This window comes from Zea mays, chromosome 2 (genome assembly GCF_902167145.1).
Source record: "Zea mays cultivar B73 chromosome 2, Zm-B73-REFERENCE-NAM-5.0, whole genome shotgun sequence".
In the NCBI taxonomy this organism is placed as follows: Eukaryota; Viridiplantae; Streptophyta; class Magnoliopsida; order Poales; family Poaceae; genus Zea; species Zea mays.
Window position 1 is genome coordinate 210,075,860 of NC_050097.1, and position 12,529 is coordinate 210,088,388.

The 12,529-nt window shown below is 46.2% G+C and overlaps 1 protein-coding gene across 4 annotated transcripts; it reads left to right on the forward strand.

Annotated features, from left to right (window-relative positions):
• The first annotated feature begins 1,412 nt into the window (after positions 1-1,412).
• Positions 1,413-7,575, forward strand: LOC100501328 (uncharacterized). Of its 4 annotated transcripts, none has more exons than XM_035964983.1 (12): positions 1,413-1,942; positions 2,301-2,400; positions 2,824-3,461; positions 3,900-4,000; positions 4,083-4,219; positions 4,309-4,756; positions 4,866-5,041; positions 5,162-5,320; positions 5,418-5,507; positions 6,436-6,537; positions 6,618-6,776; positions 6,851-7,575. In XM_035964983.1, exons 3-12 carry the CDS (start codon positions 3,430-3,432, stop codon positions 7,223-7,225), a joined length of 1,779 nt encoding a protein of 592 aa, XP_035820876.1. In that variant the 5' UTR covers positions 1,413-1,942; positions 2,301-2,400; positions 2,824-3,429; the 3' UTR covers positions 7,226-7,575. The 4 variants fall into 4 exon arrangements, with proteins under 4 accessions (XP_035820876.1, XP_035820877.1, XP_020403546.1 ...); XM_035964984.1 differs by having other exon boundaries at positions 1,473-1,942; positions 3,379-3,461; NM_001362596.1 differs by lacking the exon at positions 2,824-3,461 and having other exon boundaries at positions 1,644-1,942; positions 6,851-7,545.
• Positions 7,576-12,529: the final 4,954 nt, after the last annotated feature.

A 12,529-nucleotide genomic window follows, 5' to 3' on the forward strand; every position in this document is an offset into this window, starting at 1 on the left:
CACAAAGCAAGGAAAAAGACGCAATGTCAAAGCACATATAATCGGCTGATCAAAGCCGATCCGACTTTTGATCAGTTGCTCTCCAAAAATGCTAGCAAAAAGGCTGTTCCACGTGATCGGTCAACAAAGAAACCCCGGCCACCTGCTAAAACAAAACGGTTAAACAAAACGGCCCGAAAGGCGACACAACAAGCATCGCCTATTCATTCTATGAGACCAGGGTACTTTCCACCTATTTACTCATCGTCGGTATATTATCCTGTTCAAACATGGAATGGCACGATGATGAATCCATGGTACATGTATAGTCCCTTCGTCTATCCAGACTGGGGGGCACCTCCATTCTATTCCTTTTGATCCATTGATCAAATGGTCATGGCCGAGAAAGATACAATCCGAAACGACCTTTATATTGGTGCTTTATTGAATAATCTCCATATCGAAAAGTCGGTGACTTACATCAGGTTTAGTTCATATGCTTTTGGTTCGTCAACCTTCACCAAAAGGCAGGGGGCATATGTTGGAACCCAAAATGACCGTGCGGACGGTCCGGCCCGGAGGCCGGACGGTCCGCGGTCCGGACCGTCCGCGGTGGTGGCGCGGACGGTCCGCGCGTGCGCAGAGTCAGTTAGGGTTCCTAGTTTCTCGCGGGATTTGTTACCTAAAACCACGGGATTAACTCGGAAATCAGTTGGAAGCGGATCCAGACCTCCTCCTTTATATAGATGAAGGGCTACGGCCGATTGAACCCCCAACAATCGAACCAATACAACTTCTATCTCGCATTTATTTTCAGCACAATTAGGAGTAGTTCTAGTCTAGTTCTAGTTTAGCCCTAGTTTAGTATTCCAATTCCCAAATTCTCTGCCTCTCCTCGACTCTACGTCGATTAGAGGAGTCTAGGTCGGCCGGCCCGAGCCTAGACAACTCCTAGGATCTCTCCTCCCCGACGGGGTCCCTCCCGGGAGCGAGATCCAGGCGCCGCCGGCGATCTTCCGCCGCCCCTGCGCACGCGCGGACCGTCCGACCCTAGAGCGCGGACCGTCCGGCCGTCAGGCAGGGAACCCGAGCTCCTGCACCAGGTCGCGGACCGTCCGGCCCTGTGCCGCGGACCGTCCGCGTCTGACCAGAGAGCACCGCCACGTCGCGCCAGGTCGCGGACCGTCCGGCCCCAAGCCACGGACCGTCCGCGCCTGACCAGAGAGCACCGCCGCTGGTTCTTTTGAGTGATTGGCGCCTTCGAAAAGGTGTCAACAAGAATATAAGTACGACTAAAAATTTATCCCCATTACTCATTACTTAATATGCGAAATGTCTAATACTACACCGAAAAGAGTACATATATATTGTCTGCGTCACAGTCTTGACAGGGACCATAGCCCCTACCGCTCTCCCCTTGGGTCTGTCCTGTATTGGACCGCCCGCACGTGTGTATATGCACGTGTGTGGTGTGTGCGTGACATCTTTGTACCTGTACCCTATAAAAAAGTACTCCTTGCGAATTGCGCAACGGCCCCTCCGAATCTCGAATCCCGCTAATCCAAATCCATCGAGCGGGAGAACCCCGAATTCCAAAAATCCCCAAAACCCAACCCTAGCTCGCTAGCCTCACTGTTCCCCTTCGACTCTTCCCCTTCGCACCTCTGATTCCTCGCGCCCTCGTCCCCCGCTCAATTTCCAGAAGCTTCTAGAACCGGGTTTCCAGCCCTAATCCCGCAAAAAGATGCTTTCTTGCGCCTAGTAGCCTGGGACGGAGGCATGGACAGCGGCGGCGGGGAGGGAGGCTCGACTGGCGGGAGGTTCCCTATTCTGCAGGCGAATAGGGACCCCGAGTCAAATTGGGAGGTGGACGTTGCCAAAAGCCTCGAGCAGTACCTGCTCAAGATCTGTTCAGGGGAGGTCTCCGGCGAGGACGAGTCCCATTCTGTCAACTTTGCCGAAGGTACGGTGGTGCGGAGGCCCGCGGTTTCTTGCGGTCAATGTGCGGTACTTCTTTTCAGCGGCTATTCTATCTCAGGGGTCTGGAGAGCTAGGAATTGGGAGTGGGAGGTTAGAAATTTTGACACTTTATGTGGATTGACTACGGATGGAGGCGGGAACATGGGGACTTGCTTGATCTTGCGCGGTTTTACTACCTTTGCTTGAATAAATGTTGAAGGAATGACTCCTTTTTAGTTGTTTAGCTCACCCAAGGTTTATCCTTTCTAAGGATAATTTGAGAAGAGTACCGTATCAGAACAAAGTTATTTTCTTTTTCAAGCTAGCAGTTGTCCTGTTAATTTGTGTTTTCTTGTCTGCAGCGGCGTTACTACTCCAAGGATCGGTTCAAGTATACAGTAGGAAGGTGGAGTACTTGTACTCCTTGGTGCTTCACGCGATAGAGTTCCTCTCACACAAGAAGTAAGAAAAGATTGATGCTGTTTTTAATTTATCCGTTATGCACTAATTGCTACCCTGAACACTGTATGTATTATTACCTGTCAAATGTGGGCCTGAAACTGGCAGTGATAAATGCATTCTACATTTTTGCGCATGTTATATGAGTAGGCTTTAAAAATATCACGTGGCAGATACACATTTGCTGCTTGCTTCAGAAACCATAGACTTTCGAAATAAGGTTTTTGTATCCCCCCTTATAGGAACCTGAATGAAGTATGCCTGTTTCAGATGATCTCTTGATCTCCGCATTGGTACCTTTCATTCTTAATCTTGGGACTCCACCATACTGGGCATTTTATTGTCTCTATATGTGTCTCCCAAGCATTAAGATCAAGTAGATGGCCCAAATCCATGTTCACTTGGTTTGATTTACTCTGTGCTCAGGGGGATCAATGCCAACATATTGCTGAAAGAAGGCCTTTCTGTTCAATGTAATCATGGATTTCATGGTACTAAGGCATCACCTAGGAGCAGGGGTGGAGCATTTCATGGTACTAAGGCATCACCTAGGAGCAGGGGTGGAGCATTTCATGGTACTAAGGCATCACCTAGGAGCAGGGGTGGAGCATTTCATGGTTCTAAGGCATTACCTAGGAGCATGGGTGGAGCTACAGTTTGCCACCAGGATCAGCTGATCCTACAAATTTTGGAAATTCCAATAGAATAATATTTGTCATCGGGCCAGCCGACCCTGACGAGTTTTGGAAATTCCAACGAAATATTACTGTATGCAGAGCAAATAGTTCCTAATGGCCACACCAATTTCAGACAAGACCATGATGGTCATCTGGCCTAGATACTCTCCTGCCTAGGTGTTGCTTTGGCATTATGTTTGTTGGCAGTAACTTCCATAGTTGATGCCTTGCCTAATGGTTGCATGGAGAGGAGAGGAGATGAGCACATCTACGTTGTTGTAATTTGGGCCTCCTTGCAAAATAGCCAATTGCCATCCTCTGGAGCTGAAGACTCATGTGAAAGGAAGGAGACGAGATGGAGAGAAGCAAAGATGGAATGGTAAACAGGTGAGGCTGATGACTCCTATTATGGCTCACCTGTGGCCAAATTGCCAGTGTTTTGCACAGGCCTTATAAATCTTGTCCTTTTACCGTTTTTTGTTTTTTTGTCTGAATCAACCTTTCCCCTTCCACAATACCAATGGCTCCATCGCCTCCTCTGTTTCACCATTGCTTCTACCACTCTTAGTGACACTGTAAGCATGTCCTTTACTGTTGTACCCTGTTCCACCTCCATTCTAGAGAGAGGGTACACATTGTCTCAGCTTATAATATTGTTGGGAGAAAAGAATTGGTTCAAGTTGTCATTGTATGTACAAGAGTGGTTCACTGGTTCTTACGAATGCCTAGATTAGTGTGATACCTTGGGTGTTCAGCATTTAAATGATATGTTGAAGATTTCTCTAATACTAGTTACAATAGTCTAAAGCATTGTAACTATACCAGACAGGATCAACAGGAAAATGTAACAGCTCAATCTAATCAAAGCGACCCTAGCACGATTCCCAGTGAAGATTATATATTTATGGGGTTAGATGATGTCCTAAGTAAGTCGATCCTTCACTGAATGAGCTTGTTTTGAATGTCATGGAGCTAAGAACATTTTTTAACCGTGTTTAAATGTACCAGTGGAAACAAGGACGTCTCTGGATAACAATGTTGACCGAGATGATTTACAAAGAAAAATTGTGAGGCCACCAGCAAATCTACTGGTGTTTGAAGGGGACGTTCTGGATAGTGAAGCGAGTGAGCTAGACTCATATTTGGTAAATTTTCTATCTCCTTTATTTTAACTGCAAAATTGGCCAATTTTTACTTACATACTAAAATAGTTGTAGTTATCTATGTATTGCAGTTATCAACATGTGATTTTTATGGAGATTTCCTTCTGCTGGATCCTTGTGATGCACCATCTGTTTTTGACTTTCTGCAAGGAAAACATTCTGGTAAAGAAAATAGTGTGGCTCGCCAAGGCAGTCCAGCACCTTCTAAAAGCCAAGCCAATGTTTTCACTTCCCCAAATGCAAGATCAGCGGGCACAGGCTGTAAAGCCGCCTCTGGAAAAGTCCTAGGAGGTCTAGATTCAACTCAGAAGAATCCTGACCAACCTTCAACTCAAGAAACCAGTCCAGATGACAAACATTGGTCTGATCCTGTTGAACCTAACTTTACTGATGATGTTGAAAAGCCTCACCCAGACGATATAGGGGATCCTGTTGGAGATTATTCTGATGACGAGGATCCGTGGAAACCTTTAAATCCACATGAACCTGGCAGCTTAAAGATTCGGCCTTACAGGAGAGGTACATGAAGCTGTGTTGTTTCTGGATATATCTCTTTTGTTTAGTGCCTTGTAAAGTTATTTTGATGATCTATTTATTGAACTGTCTTTACTGGTCTGTTTTGGAGCAGTGAAAGGTTCTCTACGGGGGGTTATTGGCACTTTGAGAAAGAAAACTCTCACATCTATATTTCCTGTGGCAAAGATGGTTGGTGTCATCATACCTGAACATGCTAAATCTTTTGAAGCACAGCAGTCTCAGCAGGAGGAACATTATGGTTCCCAATCACCCCCTCGTTTTGAAAAGGTACTTAGCATTGTTACAATGTCCATGTAAATTAGGCACGTCTGATCTTTTGAATTATTTGATTTGTATATTTTTTGGTGAAATAGAAATTATATAATTTCTTAACCATCCAACATGCAGTATTTGGCATCATTTGAATTTGGAGAAGAAAATTCCAATGTGTTTGGAGATCTGAAAGATGACAATGGATCCGATATTGGCATTAATTTTGATTATAATGATCCAGACATGCCAAACGACATAGATGTTGATCCTGACGTTCCAACATATCCTGACGAGGTTTTTTCTACTGACTTTTTGTTTGTTGGTTGGTGGTTGCTGTGTTTAGTTATTCGACATTTGGGTAATAATCCAGTTTCATTTTTCTTCTGTTCAGATTATTGCTGCAACTCCCAAAGGTACTCATGGTACACAGGATGACAGAGATACACGTGAAAGCCTCGATGACTTGTGTCGGTCACATCTGGTGAGGTTTTTAATGGTTCTATAGCCTATTTGCATCTATGGGGCTATAGCCCATTTGCATCTATGTCTTGTGTGGCTACAAGCTACATGCATCTTGGCGACCATGTAAGTCAACATGTTGGTGAAATTTATTAGGTTTCAAGCATGTCAAAACATTCTAGGATAAAGCTAATTTTGTAATAGATTATTACTGCATTGGACAAAGTTGCTTGTAGGATTAGTTGCAGTGTCTTCCCAACAATTTTGATCTCGCATCTTTGTCATGTGTCGGGTTTTACAGACAAATTGCTGCAATGAAGTGTCAGAAGGAATTGACTGTGATTAGTGATAAGTAAATTCCCATGCAACAATCCTTGGGGCTAAAGTTGTTTAAATAAAATATTATGCTGGTATATTTAATATGCTTCGACTTTTCGTGCATGCACTGGTTAAGGGCTTAAGGCATGCCTTTTTGGCCATATTGCTGTGTCCCCCATATAGATAGTCAATGTTGTTACAGCCTGAACAATGAGGTGCATGCACGTCTCAGCTGGATATGTTTCAAATCTGTAGTTTCCTAGGCTTTTCCTTCAACGGAAAAGCTTTTTTGTTTTTAATGCTGCCTAAGCCCTACGTTTTTGTGATTGCATTTTCTATTCCGCTTAATGAAATATGTGTCAGACACATTCGTTAAAAATCGCCTAAAGTCTTAATGACATGGTCTTAAAGCAAAGTCGTTCTAACATAGCTATATTCCGCATCCACTTTCACACAAAATTCTCAAAACACATCTGGAGGTGATGGTTCAAAGCTTTTATATGATTGTGAACTTCATTTTGACCGCTGATTTCTAGATCCCAAATTGTGATTGAGAACTTTTAATTTTGGGCTGCTCCCTGAATTTGCCTTTTATCTTCAACTTCCAATACTAACAGATAATTTTTTTACAGAATGCTCTCCTTGCCAGCATTGCTGAGGTTGAAAAGCAGAGTGAGATGGATGCTCGAGTTTCAACATGGAAAGAAAGAATCGAGATTGCCTTGGAAGAGCAGGTTTGTTGCTGGCTTGAACTGCTTACAGTTTTGCATCTATAAAATTGTTTAGCACTCACCCGTACACCCATGCCTTTCAGGATAAAAACCCACCTTTTGATATCGGTTCATACGGGGAGCAAATCCTTGACGCGCTTTCATCAAGAACTGACAGCACAGGAACTGCATCTTTTAGCGAGATTGTTTGTGGCAGACCGAAGTATGAGGTTGCCAGAACATTCTCTGCCCTTCTCCAGCTGGTAAACTTCCATTTTCTCCTAGTTTCACAATCTATTGCGACCCCGGGCATCTTTGAGACTCACGTTTGTTACAGGTAAACAGCAGAAGTGTTTATCTGGACAAAGGACAAGCCACGAATGAGTTGGTGTGTTACACAGCTGAGAATCCATTCCATGTAAGGCTCATCAGTCCCAACCGGAGGCCAGAGATGGAGGCACACTTTGCTCGGAAGAGAGTCAAGTCCCCACTGCGAAACGCTGGCAAAGGTGGTGAGTCCTCCCTGGCACGACATGAGTGCCCCAAGAAGCCATTGCATAAAAATGGCAAGATTCAAGTCAAGACGGCGATCAGGTTGACTCCAGACGGGAAGCGAAGGCGAAGGTCAGTCACTCATCTAATGCAGCCGATCAATCTGGAATCAGCGGATGAATGCCAATGGCAGACTGACTCATGGGCATCTAGAGCCTGATCGCCAATGGCAGACTGACTGATGGGCATCTAGAGTCTGATTCTTCTAATTGTTGCAACTTCAGTGGCGGTTTCATTGGCAGGCAACGACTGCTGTGCAATCAGCTCCCTTGACGAGACAGTGACCATGGTTCCTGGTTCAGATGGCGTACTGCTGACATTAGGCCTAGCTAGCGGGTGTACATGTAACATGTACAATAGTTCATTGTGCTGTTTTGTACGTATTTGTATCAGCTCTCAAGCCTAATGCTAACAGGGCAAGATTTGTCTACCGACTTGCCGTTTTATACCTAATGATATTGGTAGATTCTTTCCTGGTTCAATAAACTAGCAAAGTCAAGTTGCTGGTGCTTTTATTGTTCTTAAAATTGTGATTGAACACTCGCAACTGGTACCTGGCTACAACCGATGCCCTCCGCAATTTCAGGTTTATGCTAAGAGATGTTTGAATGTAGTAGAGCTAATAATTAGTTAGCTAAAAAATTACTAGTGAGCTAAAATAGTTAACTAAGTATTAACTAATTTTTACTAAAAATAGTTAAAGTGTTCGAATGTCTACAACTAATTTTAGCCACTAACTATTAGCACTAGTGCATGCAAACACTCTCTAAATCTAGACAAAATATATCCCAGGATTTCTGCCATCATTTGTCGTCTAAAGTAGCTACCAGAAAGACGCAGCACACGAATAAACAATCGATTCTGACACCTGCTACATTTTTTGTGGGTTGACTGGGTGACCAACTTTTTTGCAAATTGGTCCTTTTCGGGGTTTTTTTGTACAATTATGCCCCTGTCAGTTTCTTTTCAAAAAATGGACCCTTAACTAGGCGCTGTCATCATTGGCGCCGAGCTTGTGTGTGTCGGCGCCAATATTATTGGCGTGCATACGCCAGATGGAGGGATGACTTGGAATCTACGTGGCATGTACCTCGGTGCCATAGATCTTGGCGCTGAGGTAGGCGCCACCCCTACCTCGGCGCCAAGATCTATGGCACCGAGGTACGTGCCTATAAATAGTCCCTACATCCGACTAGTTTGTGTGCTCATTCCTAATCTTCGAAACTAGAGATATCAACCTGATTTATAGGATGTCTAGGCGTGGTAAATCTGCTAAACAAAGGTAAGTGTTGGATCCGCCTCTTATTTTGTGAGTCTATTATATTTGTGATTGTTATATAGCTTATGGAAATTTAGGAAGGGTCCTTTGACCAGAACTGCATTCGACCCGCTGCCTTTGCCAAGTGGTGTTCCAGTGCCTATGTGTTTTTGTGGTGATCCTTGTAAGGTTGATAAGTCTGAGGAACATGACACCTATCGACAGATGTATTGGATGTGTGCTAACTTTGCATTTGAGCCAACTATTGCTCAACGTCGGATGAATTTAATGGTGAGAATAGTCTTGTAATATGTTAACAATTTGAAGACTCGGAGTGGTGAATGTTTTTTTGCCTACTAATAATTGCATGTTTTGTAGACTCCTCCACCGCTATGTGATTTTGAGCAGTGGATTGACACAGAAATATCAGGGAAAGACAAGAAGTGGTTGGAGAATCTTAAAAAGTGGGATGCAGAAGACAAAGAGAGGATGGAGAAAAGACGAGAGGAGCTTGCTGCCGAGCAACAACGTGAAGACGAGCAGAAAATGAGGCGTGTTGCTGAATGCAGGGAAGAGAAGTAGAAGAAGCTTGAGCGTGTACGTCGTGCAAAGGAAGCAATGGAGGAGAACCCTGATGCATTTCGCAAGGGCAAATGGCCCCGTTGCACTCAGTAGTCTAGGTGTTTTATTTGAAGTTATGTAATAATGAACTTATTATTCGGTATTATGTATTGTCGAACAATGATATTTGGTAATGAATTACCTTGAAATTGATGAAAACGACATAAATACGCAATTGATGAAAACTACATTTAAAGCAATTATTGGAGGCGACTTCAAGCAATTGATAAAGATAATCAACACGCTGAAAGCAATTGATACAGAAGAGTTTTCTAGTAGTGCTCCCACATTCCATATTGTGTGGACCCTTCTCCATAGTATCCTCCCATTGTTGTTGTCTGTTGTGGGTGCGGTGGAGACGTTGGAGGACCAACATTCTTGTTGTGACAAGGGCAACAACAATATGGATATATGCATACTTGCACCTGTGAAGCACCACCATTGTTGTTGTCTCTTTCTTCCTCATCATTTCTGTTGCTTACTTCCCTCTCTAGATCAAATATCCTATTCTGTAGGTAGGATATGTATTCCGCATGAGGGAAAATCAGACGAGGATCTACCCAACGAGTGAACCCACAATTCTCCTTGACCAATGAATGCTGCATAAATATTTATAGTTAGTTTCACTGAACAACAAAAGTATTTAGAACAAATGATTATAAATTAATTTTTACATATGCATAAGCACATCTGAAGAAACATCGACCTCCATCAATTCCACCCTCAACGAACATGGAAAATGGTACTGCCTGGGTGCGCCACAAGTACATGACAAGTCATTAAGGACAACCACATGCTTCCTCGACTCTTGTGACTCGCCGTCGAAAGTAGTACCAGCTTGAAGGAATACCTCATATGTCCCTAACTGTAAGTCAAAACAATCAACAATGTGTGTGTTTGCCCTTTCCTTTGCCTTCTCTAGAAATGTCTTAGGTTTTGGAGCCCATATCTCTCCCTCATTCTGCAATCCAACTGCATGAGTGTGTCTATCATTAAACCATGCCACAAGCTTGTAAAAGGTAAATGTTACTATAGCAGTGACCGACATACCACGTATGCCCAACAATAATTTGTTGAATGACTCGGCCATGTTACTACACTAGAACTCATATCTCCATCCACCTAAGTCGTGAGCTCTCGTCCACTTCTCCAAATCCGGCATCAATCCATTCAACCAATCTCTGCCTTCGGCATTTGTTGCGACTTTGAGCTTTTCTAACTTTTCTCTAAAGAACTTGTCTTCCAGCTGGCGACATGTCTCCTAGAAAATCTCAAAGTTATCCTTGACACCATCCTTACGCAGAAGATTCTCAGCAAGGTGTCGATTACACCACCTGTGATGCAAAGGAGGGTACCCATCGATCTGCTCACGGACCGCGTTGAGTATTCCCTGGTGCCGATCTGATATTACACCAACTTCCCGTCCTAGGCCAACCACATGTATCCGGACCAGTCGCAGGAACCACCCCCAACTGTCTTTGTTCTCTTTCTCAACCAGAACAAATGCTAGGGGAACTAGCTTGTTGTTTGCATCAACGGATATGGCAATTAGAAGAGTGCCCTGGTACTTGCCGAGAAGAAACGTGTCGTCAATTGAAAAGACAGGACGACAATGCCGGAAGGCATCCACACACTGGGGAAAGCACCAGAACGCACGGAAGAATATATGTCTCCCATCAATCCATGCATTTGGTTTAGGGATGTACTCATAATGCATGCCTGGATTGACCGCCTTCATTGCATTTAAAAGAACATGTAGCTGCTCGTACCCAGACTCCCAGTCCCCATATATCATCTTCCACACACACTGCTTAGCCCTCCAAGCTTTACCATATGTTATCTTGTACCCATCAAACACATTCTCCACGATCCTCATGATTGTCCTAACCTTCATATTTGGTTCCGACTACAGTATTCCCATAAGTCGCTTCCCAATGAGGGTTGATGTCAATTGGCGATGTTTCATCGTTAACTCATGTTCAACACATGTGTGTGGCCCCACTACTTTTGTTATCTTCCACTTTGCGGTGATCTTTTGTATCCTAGCACAAACTCTCCATGCACAATTATCCTTGTCGCATACAACCGTGTAACGACGTTTCTCGTATGAATGAAGTACTCTATACGGCCTCTTATGTAAGACTGCATAATGCTGCAACCACCTCTTCAAGGCAGTTAGGTCCTTGAAGACCCTACCCTTTTCAATCATCATGCTAGGACCGGCCTCAGGAGCATCTAGCAGCTCATCATCCCTTCCTTCTGCATTTGCCTGATGAGAAAGACTAAGATCGCTGAACTCATGCACTCTAGGATCCCGACCGTCTGGAAAAACACGTTGCAACATCTCAATGTCACTCTCTGTGAGTTCAACAACTGGGCGATCATCATCTGAATCGGCAGCCATAGCAAAGGCATATGGCTCCTCTTCATTCCTTGTCGGCGTTCCGAGACTGGGGGGTCCCTAGGCCGACGAGTGAATGTCGCCGCGTGCCCCAGCCCAGATGGGTCGAGCGCGAGGGCGAGCGCGAAGGGGGGAGAGCGAGGCGGCCGGAGACCGACGTGAGAGAGGTGGGAATCCCGCGGCCTTCGTGTTCGTCCCGCGCCCAGGTCGGGTGCGCTTGCAGTAGGGGGTTACAACGTCCACGCGGGAGAGGGAGCGAGCGGCTCCAAGCGAGCGCGTGTCTCGTCCTCGTCCCCGCGCGGCCAACCCTCTCTAAGAGGGCCCTGGTCCTTCCTTTTATAGGCGTAAGGAGAGGATCCAGGTGTACAATGGGGGGTGTAGCAGAGTGCTACGTGTCTAGCGGAGGAGAGCTAGCGCCCTAAGTACATGCCATCGTGGCAGCCGGAGAGATTTTGGCACCCAGCTGGTGTGATGTCGTGGCCGTCGGAGGAGCGATGGAGCCTGGCGGAGGGACAGCTGTCGGAGCTGTTGAGTCCTTGCTGACGTCTTCTTGCTTCCGTAAGGGGGCTGAGAGCCGTCGTCGTCACAGAGTATGCGAGGCGCCATCATTGCCTATCTGGCGGAGCGAGCCAGATGGGACGCCGGTCTTGTTCCCTGCGGCCCGAGTCAGCTCGGGGTAGGGTGATGATGGCACCTCCCGTTGACGTGGCTGGTCTGCGCCCTAGGTTGGGCGATGTGGAAGCTCCTCCGAAGCCGAGGTCGAGTCTGTCTTCCGTGGCCGAGGTCGGGTCCGAGCCCCTGGGTCGGGCGAGACGGAGACCGTCGGCTGAGGTCGGGGCGTAGTCCGAGCCCTGGGGTCGGGCAGAGCGGAGTTCGTCGTCTTCTGGGGCTGAGCCCGAGTCCGAGCCCTGGGTCGGGTGGAGCGGAGTTCGCCGTCTTCCGGGACTTAGCCCGAGTCCGAGCCCTGGGTCGGGCGGAGCGGAGTTCACCGTCTTCCGGGACTTAGCCCGAGTCCGAGCCCTGGGTCGGGCGGAGCGGAGTTTGCCGTCTTCCGGGACTTAGCCCGAGTCCGAGCCCTGGGTCGGGCGGAGCGGAGTTTGCCGTCTTCCGGGACTTAGCCCGAGTCCGAGCCCTGGGTCGGGCGGAGCGGAGTTCGTCGTCTTCCGGGACTTAGCCCGAGTCCG